The following is a 16,927-nucleotide window of genomic DNA, read 5'->3' on the forward strand; positions in this document are numbered from 1 at the left end:
TCAGGTTTAGCACCGGTTTGGTTCCGGTTGGAAGTTTTTAAAAAAAGTGAACGTTACAAAGGTTTAGTGAAACAAACATTGTTTCACAAATAAAAAAAAACCCAAAACTTTTTATATACAATTTTTTATATAGATAAGTCAGGAGCAGCTAGAAAACGTTAGAAAGACTTGAAGATAAACAACAGTCAACTGACTTTTTATCGACATAACCCAAAATCTCAGTGTTGAGTTTCAGTTCAGTGTTCAAGCTCCGCCTCCAACACACCGGCGATGCGCTCACACCGAGTGAAGCAAAACTTTCAGACCATGAGACGACGAACCCAGTTAATCCACAAATGCAACTAATAATCTTCCCATTATCTCAAAGCGACGAGTCGCAAGTTGGATTAACTCGGGTTTCTCACATGAGAACACAATGTAAACCCATCATACGGACACAAACCCACAGTTGTCCGTGCATTTCATTCAATGACTTTAATGTCAGTGTGTTGTAGATATCTGCCAGGTGCAGATCTGCGGGTTAGCCCTTTACCGTCACACTGACTCCTTCCACTGATTGATGACGTGAAAACATCGATCGGTGCAGCTTCTTCTTGGAAACTTTCCAACCTGTCGATGAGTGCGAGGTAACCACAGCAACAGAACTTGCTGATAAGAGTTTTTGAAGAGTTTCTCAGGGTCTGCTCTGAACGGTCAGTCAGAAGCTGGTCTCGTTCATGTGTGGTTTGGGGCTGGTTGGCGGGCCGGCAGCGACGGGGGCGGCTTCGCTGGGGCTTTCTGGACTCGCTTCACTCTCTGGCGACGCTGGAGAGTCAGAGGGCGATGACGCGATGACACGGCGAGGAGAGACGGGGGTCTGAGATCGGGTTGGGCTTACTGCAGCGGGGGCGGGGCTTGTTGGGGAGGAAGGCGCAGCTTTGCGATGGGGTGACGAAGATAAAGGAGATGGTGACAGCGACGTGGAGGATCCTGGGGAATAGCGAGCACCTGGCGACACAGAGAAGGTGGTCGGTGTCCTGAGGCCGAATCTGGCTTCCAACTCGCTACATACAGCTAAGCTCCGCCTGGCGCCCTCTGACCCTGCCAACGCGCCGAACCCGGAGCTGCCAGCTGCCTCGGAGCCCTTAGCGAGCTCCTGGCATCGCTCCACGAAGCTGCCCCTGCGCACCGACCCCCACTCTCTGTCCCGGTCTGGGTGTCTCTGGAGGCGGGGGCTGGCATTGGAGCTGTGGGCGTAGGTGGAGCCGGCACTGGCGAGGGTCTGCGGTCCAGTTAGCGGTGAAAATCCGTGGTCTCTGACCGGTTTAGCCATCGGTACAGGGGCTGAAGCCTGTCGCGGGAGGCTGCCACACAGCGAAGCCGCCGAACCCAAAGCTCCTCCTCCTCGTGGACCTCCAACAGCGCGAAGGTGCTCGGGTCTAAAGCCGTCACTGAGCTGAGAGTGAAGACTGGAGGACGGGAAGGGACAAGTCAACCACAAGACTGGAAATCATGTTTCTGTCAACTTTAATAACCTGTGTAGACACCTGTATATATATACATGTCTGTGTGTGTTTGTACCTGCAGGTGGAGGTTCTCGGCGTGCTGTCAGGTGTTCTGGTCAGAGCCAGGTCACACTGGTCCAGCAGCTCCAGCAGCTCCTCTTCTGTTGGTCCACCTAGTGCTGTAAAACAACCAATGAGAGCCTGTGTCACTGACTGACTGCTGAACAGACAAACAAACATCAGCTGATGACAAGGGAGAAACATCTGACCTTTGATGTCGACCTTGCCGGCGATCTCCATGGCAGTGGTCAGGTCCCACATCTGGATGCTGCCATTGCTGTGGCCGCTGAACAGGTAGCGTCTCGGCCGAGAGCCGATGCGACTCGAGCCTTCGCACTCGTGGACCATGAAGGACGTGATGGAGGTGCCGTCCACTGAGCGCACCTCACACACCCTGCAGAACCAAGAAAGAACTCACATTTCACCTCGACCTTTGATTATCTCTCACCACACATAATAAAATGTCTTAACATAGTTTGAACTCTATATATCCGACTCTTTCAGTGTGATTATCGATTATTTTGATTATTTAAAGTTGCTTTTGTTTCATGAAAATATAAAGGACACAACTATAAAGTGTGTTAAAGAATAAGAATAAGATAGGAAACAAACTCCTCTTTTCTTCAAAACATTAGATGCATGTGTCCCTCACCTCTTTCCATTGGACGACAGCCTGACGTACAGTTTATCTGTGTCTGGTACGACTCTCTGGATGAAAACCTGCTGGTCGTCTCGCTCTCCGTATGGACCTGACAAGAGACACACACACACAGTTACCACCTAAACTCTGTAACACACACAAACGAATGATGATATCATCGTGACTAACAAGGAAGCTTTTAGCTGGTTGACCTTAGTGTGTATTACCTATCTCTGTGCCGGCGCTGCAGCCTCCATGTCCATCGATATCATCCAGGCTGAGGATCTTGAATGAAGTGAGCGGTGTGGATCCAGGCTGGGTGGAGATCATCCCTCTGAACCGTGTGACTGTCCACGTCCGTACGTGGTTGTTGTCTGCGCAAACTGCAACAACAGAAATGTGAAAAATCCCACAGACAGGAAACAGACAAAGTGATTTGGGTGGTCAAACACTGGCAGCTCTCAGGGCCGTACCTGAAATGAGGTGTTTCTCCGACAGCATGATCTTGGTGACAGGGCTGCGGTGGACAGAGAAGGTCTGGAAGAGCTGAGGCCCCGAGCCGACCGTCTCCGGATGCTGAACGATGACTCGAACTGTCCCCGAGCTCGTCCCGTACGCAATCTCAATCCAGTTCCCACTGTCACCTGATTTCACGGCATCAATAGACAAAGAAAGACACGAACACCCGGTAAATCCACAAATTCACTTTCTCATTTATCAGTTCATTCTACTGCTTAACACCACTACGAGAATCCCTCCCCTTTTTATAGCCTGATAGTCTAAGCTCCACCCCAAAAAACACTGTCTGTGTAACAGGCAGTGGTGTTTTGTTGGCGTACTGGTTTTGGGCGTGAGATAGACGCTGAGTGCAGTGATGGCATCTTCTGTTGGGTCTCTGTACAACTCTGTCACCAGCAGGTCGTTGTCTTTCATTCTTAGAGGAAACTTCTGAACATCTGAATAATAAAAAAAAAAAGGCATTTATAATAACACACTTCAACCATTGCATCTTTTAATGAACAGAGAATCTTGAGACAGAGAATGATTGTACGACACACACTCTGCAGGGTCTCTCACCGATGTAGTAGATGGATCCGTTGTTGCAGCCCAGAATGAGGAAGGAGCCTGCAGTGTCGTAGCTGCTGATCGGAACCACGTCCTGGTTCTGGCACAGAGACGAAAGAGTGTCATACAACAGACTCAGGTCCTCCTGATCCACATCAATACTAATTTTAATTCTGCTGAGAGGAGCTCCTGGATCCTTCTCTTCCTTTCTACATATTCTTACTCTACTTTATATATGTTGAGTCAAAACATACGTATGTTCCGTCAAATATCATTTGAATGTTTCTGTGTGTTGTCTCCGCCCACCTGCCAGTGTTTGGTGACAGCGTTCCAGACGCCAACCTTCCCAGAGTGGCTGGTGGCAATCAGCTGGTTACCAACGAAGAAGAGCGCCTCCACCGGCACATTGAGGCTGAAGACGCCTGCGGGACAGAGACGCAGAGTCAAATTACGACACAGGGCGTAAAAAAACCAAAACATGTCAACCTGCTACAGTCATATATATACTCACCAATTTCATTTCCATTGCCGTCCTGACAGATGGACCACAGGATGATCTCCGTCACTGAGGCCACAGCCACCATCTTGTCATTGTCTCCCAGAGAGCCGCCCATCACCTTAGCGTTGAGCGCGACTCTGTCGATCACCCAGTCCAGACGAGGAGAGGTGAAGACCTGCTGCCACCCGGTGGACTCCTTCACCCTGACGGAGAGAAGAGAGGAGGAGAAAATACTTTTCACTTTCCAGTGTTCCAGTGGAGCTTGAATAGATTTGAATGTAAGGTTTCCCATATTTGCATGTAAACATGTATGCACACAGTTCCACAAACCAAAACGGATCCAGGGCTGCAACAATTAATCAATTACTAAATACATTTTTTTTGATAAATGAGTGCATCAGTTTGAGTGTTTATGTGGATTCAGCTCCTTAAATGTGAACATGTGAATGTGTTTTCTATCATAACAAGACCAGCAGAAAAGCTTCAGGAGTGTCTGACAGCACTATTTGCCTATCACCGAAGCTCGAGGTCAGGTCAATAATTTTGTTGTAAAATTGTTTACCTGTAGCAGACAACAAACTGTGCATACGCCAAGGCGATCCAGTTATGATGACCACAGATGATACGAACCATGCCAGAATCTGAAGCCTGACCTGTACACACACACACACACACACACACACACACACACACACACACACACACACACAGGAACGACATCCAGGACAAGAGGGACGTTAAAGGGACAGTTCAGGTTTTTATTTAATTGTGTGTATGACTGTGAACACAGTTAAAGGCATGACAGGTGTTTGTCAGGCTCAAAAACAAAAAAAGAAAGAAAAGTGGGTGCCCACCTGTAGGCAGCCTCTCCTCTGTGGCCATCCTGCCCAGTATCCCAGAATTCCCCAGGTTTGGCGGCATGGTGTTGCTGCGTCTGACTGGCACTCTCTCTACGGGCGCGGCTCGGCCTCCCATTAACTGTGAACCAGCCACGCTGTGACGGTTTCTGCGCTTTGCTGGGTAAACTGGGAATAATGCAGAAGGCTATTAGACTGTTTTAGTCTGATGCTGACACTCTATCAGGATGAAGCACAGTGACGATGGGGGGGGGGGGCATACTTGGAGGAGGCAGGTAGCCGTTGAACAGCACGTTTCCACAGGAGGATCGATCGAGCTCGTCACACAACTGGAGTTTACGCACTGTAAACAAATAACAACAGAGAACAGAAGTGAGACACAGTGAAGAGCCAGAGTAAGTTTTTATAGTCAAGAAAGCTGGAAAAACATCTGTTAAGTGGCTTAAAGACTTTCCTGGCTACAACAACTGTCACATGAAGATGTAGTAATGAGAAGGTAGAGCCTCTTTATCTTACCCAGAGGTGTGATGCCATAGAACTCCGCCTCATGCATGAGCATGTGCACGTTGATGGAGCGGGGATACAGCTCTTTGGTCCGCAGGAAGTTGAGGATGGGCGCAAACAGAGAGGGATCCCTGTCGATGAAGATCTGCGGTGTGAGAGGAGGGACAAGGGGAAGAGTGCACAACAGTGGAATGATGAAAACAACACTGAGATCTGATCAATGTGTGACTAAATACACACACACACGCACAAACACAGAGCTACTGTACTTACAGCTCCAGTTTCATCCTTTAGAGTCGAGATGCGGCCACTCAGAAGACTGAACACATAAACAAAACACACACGTGCAGCTGTCAGCCCTTTTACAATACTCTATTATGTTGAATATTGTGTGTGTATAGTGTGCAACTATGTATGTTTTGTTAAAAAAGGACCAACCTGGAGAAGAACGAGTCAGGAACCCATGTCAGAGTCTGCCGGGAGGTACTGAACCTGAAAACAATTAAACAAACTTGAATAAACGTTCTCCTTATGGACTTTTACTGTCACCCACTGTTACTATGCTGTAATATAGAGCCCCTGGTGTCTCTTGTTGTAACTTCTAAATAGAGATTTTAAGTGGTTTTAAGAAGTACTGCCCCATAGTCCGCAGAGAGTGCTGGCACTTTGAGTACCACCTTTGTTATGAGCAATGATTGCATGATAATTGAATCAATATCTCCCACTCCAGCACTGAGTTATCTGAGATTATGTGTTACAGTAGGGGCTCAACAATGTTTAACTAAGGTAAATTACATGAATAATATGATATTTTCAACCGAGATCATCGTACGAACACAGTAACTGCATATAAAACAAAGGTGTCGACAAAAAGCCTCAATGTGGTTGTTTTAAAGGATGCGTATCTGCGCTAATCTGAAGCAGTCAGGTCAGTTCCATTATCGGACACGAGTCAATACCAATACAAGGAAATCGCGTGTTTGTCTAATCGTTAAAAAATGACATGTAAGGTTAGGTTGTTTGTTTTAATATAAATATATTTGCTCGAATTACTTTCAGATGCACACTTTAAGTGATTGAGTGACTGAGCAGTGACGTGAAGCGCGGTTTGTTTTAAAAGTAGCGTATATGGAGTTTGTTCGACTTTTTTTTTTTTATGGAAAACACCCACGTGTTTAACACTGTTTCTGTTTGTGTACAGTTTATTAGTTAAACTTCAACAAAAAACACCGGTGACGTGACATGGTGAGATTTGGACGTGTCCGACAACGGACGCCCCGGTTAGCCGTGCTCCTGGTGGCTAGCTCCGGGTTTAGCCGACACTCCACGAACAAACCGACCTCTCTCGCGCAGGTTCTCACCTCTTCCCGCCGACGTTTAGGTGTATGATGTCCCCGCTCCTCGCGGTGTTAGACATCGTGTCGCGAGTGTCCGGCTTCAAACCAAAGACGACACTTTTAATTTCAGTCCATTGTTGACACTTTTAACCATAAACTCCAGTTTCCGTCCTGGTATCAAGCTAACTTCCTGTCGAGCAGTAGTAAAGCGGAAGTAAAGCCCGCACTGGATTTGCTGGACCTGGGAGACAAGAACGAGTACAAACACAAGCCACGGACCGGAGTTACAGACTGCGCTTGAACTTTTCCCCCTGGTATACAGAGGCGATTCTAGAGTCTGTAGGGGCCCTAAACAAAAATTCACAGGGGGCCCTTCCAACCAGTGTTCATCACCATTATGTTATAAATAATCTGACACCAACGAAAAATGTATGAGTTCAATTTTTTCTCTCGAAGTGAATGAAATAACATGGAAAAACCTTGTTATTAAAAAGTATGTGGAACGATAAACTAAAAAAAACAACTATATAAACTTAGTAAAAAAAATACATTACACTGTAAAGAACCCACATTATAAAACAATATACATATATAGAACAATAAAATACTGTAAATAACTGAACAAAACATATATAAACTGAGTAAAAAAGAGGGCGTTGTCACCACAAGACAGGAAGGCTCATTCTGAGTAAAAACAAGGCTACAACTGCATGGGCCACAAGAGGATTAACACATTAGCCACTGAACAAAAGATTCACTTTATAAAACATAAAATATAAAGTGCAACAACAAACTTACTCAACAGACATAGTGTTTGTGTTAACATTTAATAACTAGATGTGTAATGAGTCAACACAATTTATAAAAATAAAATAATAATAAAAAAAAAAAAGATAAATGATTGACTTCGTGTTTCTCTTTAGAGCCACGTATTATTATTATTATTCATGTGACAGCATGTTGAATGCAACACGCAAGCTATTGAAGCCGTCCACAGTGGATGCTATTCTTTCCCTCACACAGGATGGTTGGATTATGTAAATAGATCAGCAGTTACAGTTCGACAATAAATAATAGAGAAGAATGGAGAGTCTGAAATTTGACTAAACAAATAAGCTCTGGTAATAACTCCTAAAGTCAGGGACTTATTTGTTTAGCACCAATTCATGACGGACTTTACAAGGTGCTCTTTGATTTTGGGCGCACGAAATATCTATGGTTTTGCACTTTCCTGTCACTCTGAACCACACAGACATTTCCTCAGTCAAAACTTTTTGAAAGTGGCAACTTACCAACTCAAAATAATGACTTTGAATCTCAAAATAATGTGTAGAGATACTTTCAGATCATTTCTTGTATGTTATTAGATATTTTCCTCATTATTTTAGTTATTAGTTAGTCATTATGTTGAGTTTTTCTTCTTTTATTTTCAACATGACAGTTCATCAGTCAAAAGAAAATGTTAATACCAACCACACACTATGGTCTGTGTTACATTTGAGCATCTTTATGAAAGTGATTTTACACAGTGCACACTAATAAGAAGGAAATTACTGTTATTTGTCCCTATGCAAACCTTTAAAAATCATCCGTAACCTTCATTCACAAATCCCATGCTCTCTGGTTTTTATGTAAATGGTTTTACGGCGTCATCTTTAAGCGGAAATGATAAAGAAAACATGACAAACGGCAGCAGCAGCAGCGAGGGCGGCACGGCTCGGCAGGGCTCAGCAGGGCTGCGTTCAGCTGCTGTGCAGATGTTGTTTCAGCACAGAAGAACAGAGATGCTCCACTTCCTCCTCTCGTGTCAGAAATCTTCCTCTTCCTGCCATTCTCTTCCACACACACACACACACACACACACACACACACACACACTCATTTGGACAGCCTAAACCAGGGCTCTGCAACCTGTGGCTCTACAGGCCACATGTGGCTCTACAGGCCCCTTGCAGTGGCTCCTATAGTGTTTTAATATGTAGTGCATCACATACAATGTCTATGTCAAATACAATATTAAAAAAAGCCTTGTGTACATGAACAAGTATGCAAATTACTGTCCATCTTTGGATTCACATACCTATTTATGCCAGGCAGGTTTTCTTCAAGCATGAACTACATACAATTCAATATATACTGCAATAAAATGTCAACAGCTTTCTTTTTGTAGTTCTTAAAGGGACACTGTGTAGTATTTATGGGTTTATTTAACCCAAAATCCACTTTTTTATACATATTATGTGCTCCTGCATTGTCTAGTCGCTGTATAATAGTTTTTGTTTCATTTTCGTAGTGTTTCAAAAAGTCATGTAAAATAACATGACCGCGGACCGCGGTTGCATAGCCACTGTTAGCAGCGAGACGCCATGTTTCTACCGGAGCCTGTAAGGACAAACGCGAGAGAACAAATCAAGCGTCTCTTTACTTGTAGCGGAAGTCCCGCCTCCTCTCTCTCCGCTTCGTCTGCTACGGCCGCGGTAGCTCGCTCTCTCCCTCGCCTCACGAACCTCATCTGCTGACACGGAGAAAGACGACGAGGACGACATTTGACCGGCTGAGGACACCGTAGCGCTCAGGGAAGGGAGGGGGTGAGCAGAGGAGCAGTTCTTTGTTGTAAATTTCAGCGTCTCCTCTAGATGGCACTATAAACTACTTATTTCACCTTTAAATTTCATTCATTCTTATATATATATATATATATAGTATATATATATATAGTATATCAAGGTTATAAAAACCTTTATGCATGGCATTATCTTATCATTTTGTGGGTCAAATAGGTTCAGATTAAAACAGATTACATTTATTTGGGAGGAGGACAAAAATGTCTATTTTCACCCTAAAGATTCCAACCCCCTGACCTAAACCTTAAAGGTGCATTATGTAATAAATCTAAAGCAACTGGCCGTAAAATCCTCCTAATATGTCACAGAGACTCAGGAATAATGTTCATATAACAAACTGAACTCACCAACAACAACAGTACAGACAAAATATTTGCATTTAAAAAACATATTTTGCAGACTGCAAATCATGTTTATGTTTTGAAATCATGTTTTGGCATGTGGCGCCACCTACCGCCGTCTACCAATCATTGCAGTCAGGAGAGTCTCAGCTGCCGAGCAACCACGCGTTGCCAGTTACGTCAGAAAACGAAGCCTAAAAGACCTCGGCATTTTGAATTTGAATGTAGTAACCGTTTTTGGCCACATTCTAACATATGGTGCCATTACAGTTTTTCTCAATTGTTTACACACAAATTCTGGTACTTGAGACACAATGACCACAACAGCTAACTCATGCACCAACCCCCCCTGAACCAACTCTGCTAAACTACAAGCACAATTCCTGCTTTACACTCAAATTGCAGTTGTAAAACACACTTTTTTCAAAACACTACACACTGTTCTCTGCATTTGGCACAATTTTCATGAAGAAAATGTCTTGTTTTCACAAAGAACACACTGTCATTCAAAATTCTAAAGTTAATTTCCCTACTATGCAAACTGACTCATCACATGGGAAAACACCTGTCACACAGTTGTGCAATTTGCAATCAGAGCGTGAGCATAAAAGGGTTCTGTTTTGTATATAGACCACTGTGCAACTTTGTGTTGGTTGGGATGTACAGTGTACATTGTTTTTGTGGGAAATACATAGGAATAAAATATATTTGTTACTGTGTATTTGTGTGTTTTGAGTATAAAAACAATCCATCCATTTTCTACCACTCCATCCTCCATGGTCCATCACAGGGCCTATAAAAACAATATTCTAAAATATTTTACACAAATCACAAAACACGAATACAAATCACAAACGCAAAACAAAAAACGCAAAACAAAAAACGCAAAACAGAAATCACAAACGGAAATCACAAACACAAAACAAAAAATGCAAATCACAAAACAAACACAAAACACAAAGTATAAAAACAATACATCCATTATCTACCGCTTCATCTTCCACTGGAGGCTCGCGGGGTGACATAGGGCGATGGGTGAGGTCACACCCTGGACAGTTCACCAGTCCATCACAGGGCCACATAGAGACACACAATCATTCACTCACACTCTCACACCTACGGTCAATTTACTACACCAACTACTACACCAACCCCTATAAAAACAATATTCTAAAATATTTTACACACTTATGTATGTAGTGTCTGTAGTAAGTGTAACACTAAACAAAAAAAAGGCCTAATTCATTATGATCAATGGAGAAGAAGTGTTTTCCATTCATCATAGTGTTTTACATTGATCACATCAGTGTTCAACTGGTTCTTATAAATGTCTATTGATATGATGGTTTGTGTGTCATTTGAAAACAAAATAACATTGTTTTGAATGTTAAGTTTCATTTTGCAGGAGAATTGAGGGGTTTGGCCCATTGTGTGTGTGTGTTTTTGGATTTTGTGTGTAGAGTTGTGAGAGCATGAGGCAAGCTTTCAGAAAATGTGTGTAAACAATCGAGAAAAACTGTAACTATAACAAGTCGATGCCTAAACCTAACTTTCAATTATTTCCCGATTCATCTCAAACTGATCAAACGAGGCAGTAGAGGACCAGCAACGGAGTGAAAAAGTGCTGATTTTCTCTGACTCTGGTGTGGTTTTTTTTTTACAAAGTGACTCATACTTCCTGTTGGAAAGCATCCAGCAGTGAGTAAAAGTGCAGAACATTTAATATTGTGAAGATAACGTAGACTTAAGTTCACAGATTCTCAAACGACCTGAACTCTCCTGAAATAGATTTAGAGAGGAAGAAAAAGTGTGAGAGAGGGAGAGGAGGGGAAGGAGGGAGGGAGGGGCCGTGATGCTAAAAATGTAAAGCCGAAAAAATAACAAAGTGAGACCAGGAGTCTGAAATACATCCTGTTATCTGGACAGGTGGACAGACAGGTGGACATGCATCCATCCATCAGTTCCTCTCACTTTTCCAGTCAGCTCATGGTGGCATAATGTTCCCTCTCTTCCTGAGAGATTCTGTGGTATTCCCAGGACAGATATTACTGTAGGACACGTCTCCACAGCTTGTCTCCATCACATGGTCTTCATCATAATAAAAAAAATAAAAAACGCCTCCTCGCCGAGGCTCTACTTTCACGCATCTCGTCTTCCTGTCTCTCCCTCAGTCACTTGTTAAAAATTTTCTCACAACTGTGTTTCCTACAAACTGACACGATCACACGGAGGGACACTGTGGACATGATGGACAATAACATGTCATCACAGCATGATCATGCAAAGCAGGAGAGAGAGAGAGTGTGTGTGTGTGTGTGTGTGTGTGTGTGTGTGTGTGTGTGAGAGAGAGAGAGGGCGAGAGGTGGTGGGTTTGAAAGAGGAGGGACAGTGAGAGAGGAAGTGAATCCTTCAGCCTTTTAAACTGTCCCTTGACTCCATTCACATCCTATCAGAGGTGCAGACGACGGCCGCATGGAAACAGACTGAACATCTTCTTGTTTGTGTGGTGAGTAAAGTCTCCTCTTTAGGTCAATTTAGCTCATCTTTGAATAATGTGTCAAGTGGCTCATTTTTCAACTGTCACGGTGAATTAAAAGAAGTGGAAAAAAAAAGAGAAGTGAAACCAGAGCACAACATTACTGAGAAATGAACAATCAGATAATTTAATAATAAATTATTTATGTATTTATTTATTTAGATTGCACTTTCTCAAAACATGGTAACAAAGAGCTTTAACGTGGAATAATACACAATATTAAAAACCAGTCAACTACACTCTTAGAAATAAGGGTTCCAAAAGTGTTCTTCTACAAGAGCTGAGGTTCTACCTGGAACCATTTGCTTCTTTCCCAAAGAACGGGTTTACTGGAGTACAGTACTTAAGTACAATTTTGAGGGATCTGTACTTTACTCGAGTATAATTTTTGGGGAGTACTCATCACTTTACTCAAGTACATTTTAGAGGCAAATATTGTACTCTTTGCTCTCTTTAGCGTGAGTACACGTTACTTCTTCTACTTCTACAACTCCATGTTCAAATTTAGTAGAGAGACGAAACAATGGATGAAGACGCAGCAGGTAACGTCCCGGGAATGTACCAACATTCCTCAAGGTATTAACATGAACATGTTTCATAACTGCATGTAGGACGTTTCTATACGTAAATGTAAGCACTGTGGCAGTAGTAATGCAATATTTAGAAAATGTACTCTTGATACTCAAATACTTTTAAAAACAAGTACTTCAGTACTTTAACTGAAATAGACACCTGACTTTAGTACCTTTACTTGTACTTGAGTAAAATTTAGCAAGGAGTATCTGTAGTTTTACTCAAGTAATGAAGCTGTGTACTCTGTCCGCCTCTGGTTTGATTGAAGTATAACAAGTATCTATCACTCTCAATAAGTATCCTTTGACACTCTCATTGAGGTGTGAGTGTGAGAGTGAATGGTTGTTTGTCTCTTTCTATGTCAGCTGGGATTGGTACCAGCGACCCCTGTGACCCTCATGTGGAGGATAAAGTGGTAGAAGACGAGCGATGCTGTTGCTCACAGGACAAAGAAATCATGACAGACGTGCAACTAAAGCCCTAAACTGATCCACACTGCTATGATTTCATTTTTAAAAAAGCCCTGTTATTACAGCTGTGCGTGCTGTTTACAGATAACCTGAAATTCCTTGTCACTGGTTGTGTTTACTGGTATTTACAAATGATCCAGAAACCACAGTCACATGACACTGATACTCTGATCCTGAAAACAACTTTGTTTTTCGTGTGAATGCACTTAAAGACTGTCGAGATTTATCCAAGTTCAGTTTTTTGGCTGTATATGTGTGTGTGTGTGTGAGTGTGTGTGTGTGTGTGTGTGTGTGTGTGTGTGTTCTTGTACTTGTGGCATACTGAGGACCAGTGAGGGTTTTTAACCAACAAAGTGAGGTCATTTTTATGGAGTGAGGACATTTTGGCCAGTCCTCACTGTTTTCATTGAAATCACTTCCTCAGGTTGCTATAACATGCTATACTCAATTTGTCAAAAAAAAAAAAAAAAAAAAAATTTGGGACGACATAGTATAGTTTGAGGTTTTTGTCAAATTTTGGAATAAAAATTTTTGGTCAAATTTTTTTTTCAAAGCTTGGTCGACAGTATAGTATGACGTTTTTGTCAAATTTTGGACTAACATTTTTGGGTCTTTTTTTTTTTTTAATTTTGGACGACAGTATATTATGACGTTTTTGTCCAATTTTGGACCAAAAATGTTTGATCTAATTTTTTTTTCAAATTTTCGTTGACAGTATAGTATGACGTTTTTGTCAAATTTTTCGTAAAATGTTTGCTCAAATTTTTTTTGTCAAAGACTTTTTCAAATTTTGGACGACATAGTATATTATGAAGTTATTGTCAAATTTTGGACCAAAAATTAAAAATTCTTTGTAGATGTCATTCATGAAGTAGATATTTGTAATTGTGTTGATTTATAAAGTGGAAATGTTGGTCCTCACTTTGTCAGCAACCCAGTCCTCAGTATGCAGCAAGTACAAGAATGTGTGTGTGTGTGTGTGTGTGTGTATTTGTTACCACTTATCAGGAGCATTCATCTTCACGGAGGCCAACACCTGTTCCTACTGAGGCAGAACCTCACTTTTGAGGAACTGGTGGTTCAGGTTAAGGCCAGAGTTCACGATTATCTGGTAATGTTTATAATTACACAAAGCTGTGTGATCTGAAGAATCTTTCTGTTTATAACCTCACAGCTGTTTCATGTGCAGTAATTCTGCTCTGCGCTCTCATTAATCATTTTCATGTATTGGACTCAAAAGGGGACAGTTGAGTGCTGCACCATGTCGTCTGTTGACCGTGTGGGGGCGGGACAAGAAAACAAAAATTGCCATCGTCACTGTAAATGTCCTGTTTGTCTAAGCATGGACGATGGAGCCTAAGTGTGTGTTGGACGAGGATAAATCAGGCAGAAGGGAAGTATGCGTGTTTGGACAGCGGGACAAAAAGGTCAATAGATGCTTCTTTTTTGTGTGCGCATGCTTCACTGCAAACACAAGTCTCAGGTCAGGAACAGAAAAGGCTCCTGCAGGGAAGAGACGGGGGATATGAGCAGAGCGTTGTGAGTGGACACTTAAAGGTGCATTATGTAATAAATCTAAATAAACTGGCCATAAAATCCTCCTAATATGTCACAGAGACTCAGGAATAATGTTCATATAACAAACTGAACTCACCAACAACAACAGTACAGTGAAATATTTGCAATAAAAAAATATTTTGCAGACTGAAAATCATGTTTATGTTTTGAAATCATGTTTTGGCATGTGGCGCCACCTACTGCCGTCTACCAATCATTGCAGTCAGTAGAGTCTCAGCTGCCGAGCAACCACGGGTTGCCAGTTATGTCAGAAAACGAAACCTAAAAGACCTCGGTATTTTGAATTTGAATGTAGTAACCGTTTTTGGCCACATTCTTACATATGGCACCTTTAAGTAAAAATCTGCCACATATATACAGTATACAAACTCAGCACCAATTTGGTTGTATATAAAGGTGAAGTAAGTAGTTTATAGTGACATCTAGAGGAGAGGCTGAAATTTACAACAACAAACTGCTCCTCTGCTCACCCCCTCCCTTCCCTGAGCGCTACTGTATCCTCAGCAGGTCAAATGTCGTCCTCGTCGTCTTTCTCCGTGGTGCGGGCGTACGGTCAGGTACTGGTGGTCCTCCATTCTAAACGCGTATCCGCTCTCAGCCTCGTCTCGGCGCTCGTTTTGTTCTCTCGGGTTTGTCTATACAGGCTCCCGTAGAAACATGGCGTCGTGGCAATGCAACAGCGGCCCGCGAAAATGAAACAAAGAATATTATACAGCGACTAGACAATACAGGAGCACATAATATGTATACAAAAGTGGATTTTGGGCAATATAAACCCATTAATACTACGCAGTGTCCCTTTAACTGTTTAGCTGAACTAAAAGCAGATTGTCAGCAGTGTGATTTACCCGCTAGGCTCCTGCAGGGAGAGGTGGTGGACTAACATCAACAAAAGGCATTTATAACAAAACAAAAAACAAGAATGTTAGTCTAGACGTTGACAATATTAGAAATAATTATTTTTATTCAAAATAATAATTTTGCCCTTCAAACTTTGCTTGCGTCAAAGAACCAGCAAAACTGTTTTGAGCTGTGCTAACATAACTGCACAAGGGCTTTCAAGGGTTTTCTAATCATTCAATAGCACCATTTGAACACTGGAGCGATGGTTGCTGGAAATGGGCCTCTATATACCTATGTACATATTTCATTAAAACCCAGACGTTTGCAGCTAGAATAGTCGTTTACCACATTAACAATGTATAAAGTGTATTTATGATTCATTCAATGTTATATTCATTGAAAAAAAAAAGTGTGTTTCCTTAAAAAATAAGGACATTTCGAAAGTGACCCCAAACTTTTGAACTTCTGTTCTGTATTTCCAGGGATGGATTTCGTCAACTCCACCCGTCTGACCAGCAACCGATCAGACTTCGGCAGCGTCTTCACCCATCAGGTGCTGCCTCCGCTCTACTTTGTGATCTGCGTCGTGGGCCTGTGCCTGAACGGCGTTTCCGCCTGGATCTTCTTCCGGGTGCCCAGTGACTCTGGTCTGGTGGTCTACCTGAAGAACATGGTGGTGGCCGACCTCCTCATGCTCACCACCTTCCCCTTCAAGCTGGCCACTCAGCTGGGTCTGGGCGGCTGGCACCTCCACGTGGTCATCTGTCGCTACACTGCCGTGCTCTTCTACTCCTCCATGTATGTGGGCATCGTCTTCATCGGCCTCATCAGCCTTGAGCGATATCTCAAGATTTTCCGCCACACCTCGTCGCGCTCCTCGTCCTCCTGCAGGTTGGGCGGCGTGCCCGCGATGCAACTCCTGCAGAGCGTTGTGTTTGCTCGGGTGCTGGCGCTCCTCACCTGGAGCCTCCTCGTCCTCTGCGTCCTGCCCAACGTTGTGCTGACCAGCCAAACGGCCAATGAGGAGAACTCCCGCCACTGCATGAAGCTCAAGACGCCACTGGGTGTGCAGTGGCACCGGATGTCCACGCTCTTCAATGTGTCCCTGTTCTGGGTGACGCTGGCGGTCCTAGCCTTCTGCTACACCTCCATCGCCCACAGGGTTTACCGGTCGTACCGCCGCGTGAGGCGCAACAACAGCGACGTGTGCCGCAAATCCAACCACAGCATCTTCAGCATCCTGGCGGTGTTCTTTGTCTGCTTTGTGCCGTACCATGTTTGCCGGGTGCCGTACACCCTGAGCCAAATGCCGGAATCGGGCTTCACATGGTACGCCCGCTTCCTGCTGTTTCAGCTGAAGGAGGGGACGCTCTTCCTGTCCGCACTCAACGTCTGCCTCGACCCCTTAATCTACGTCCTGATGTGTCGTACGTTCAGGGAATCGCTGCTGAAGAAACTGCCGGGGGGAGAGGGGAGGCCATCTCTGACCACTGGCCATAGTCTGAGCAACATTTAG

General features: G+C 43.4%; 2 protein-coding genes across 2 annotated transcripts; one reads left to right on the top strand and one right to left on the bottom strand.

The window, feature by feature from the left end:
• shkbp1 (SH3KBP1 binding protein 1) lies at nucleotides 1–6,609 on the bottom strand. The gene is made up of 17 exons (XM_083886515.1): nucleotides 6,471–6,609; nucleotides 5,548–5,601; nucleotides 5,383–5,428; nucleotides 5,122–5,254; nucleotides 4,868–4,948; nucleotides 4,603–4,773; nucleotides 4,311–4,401; nucleotides 3,761–3,951; nucleotides 3,556–3,671; nucleotides 3,262–3,349; nucleotides 3,024–3,140; nucleotides 2,658–2,828; nucleotides 2,412–2,567; nucleotides 2,197–2,293; nucleotides 1,754–1,938; nucleotides 1,561–1,663; nucleotides 1–1,448 (listed from the first exon to the last, which is right to left on the bottom strand). Exons 1-17 carry the CDS (start codon nucleotides 6,524–6,526, stop codon nucleotides 698–700), a joined length of 2,607 nt encoding a protein of 868 aa, XP_083742641.1. The 5' UTR covers nucleotides 6,527–6,609; the 3' UTR covers nucleotides 1–697.
• Nucleotides 6,610–15,895: 9,286 nt separating this feature from the next.
• LOC310924485 (P2Y purinoceptor 14) lies at nucleotides 15,896–16,927 on the top strand (the record flags this gene model as incomplete). Its single annotated transcript, XM_083886229.1, has 1 exon — nucleotides 15,896–16,927. One exon carries the CDS (start codon nucleotides 15,896–15,898, stop codon nucleotides 16,925–16,927), a length of 1,032 nt encoding a protein of 343 aa, XP_083742355.1.

The sequence above is a fragment of the Microchirus variegatus genome (assembly GCF_963457635.1).
Source record: "Microchirus variegatus genome assembly, chromosome: 3".
In the NCBI taxonomy this organism is placed as follows: Eukaryota; Metazoa; Chordata; class Actinopteri; order Pleuronectiformes; family Soleidae; genus Microchirus; species Microchirus variegatus.

Excerpts from the sequence above, each read along its gene's own strand:
- shkbp1 (XM_083886515.1), bottom strand. The coding sequence starts at position 6,526 with ATGTCTAACACCGCGAGGAGCGGGGACATCATACACCTAAACGTCGGC. Across the intron at positions 5,429-5,547 it reads CCTGACTCGTTCTTCTCCAG|TCTTCTGAGTGGCCGCATCT; the intron begins GTTGGTCCTTTT and ends TTATGTGTTCAG. Across the intron at positions 4,402-4,602 it reads AGAGGAGAGGCTGCCTACAG|GTCAGGCTTCAGATTCTGGC; the intron begins GTGGGCACCCAC and ends GTGTGTGTACAG.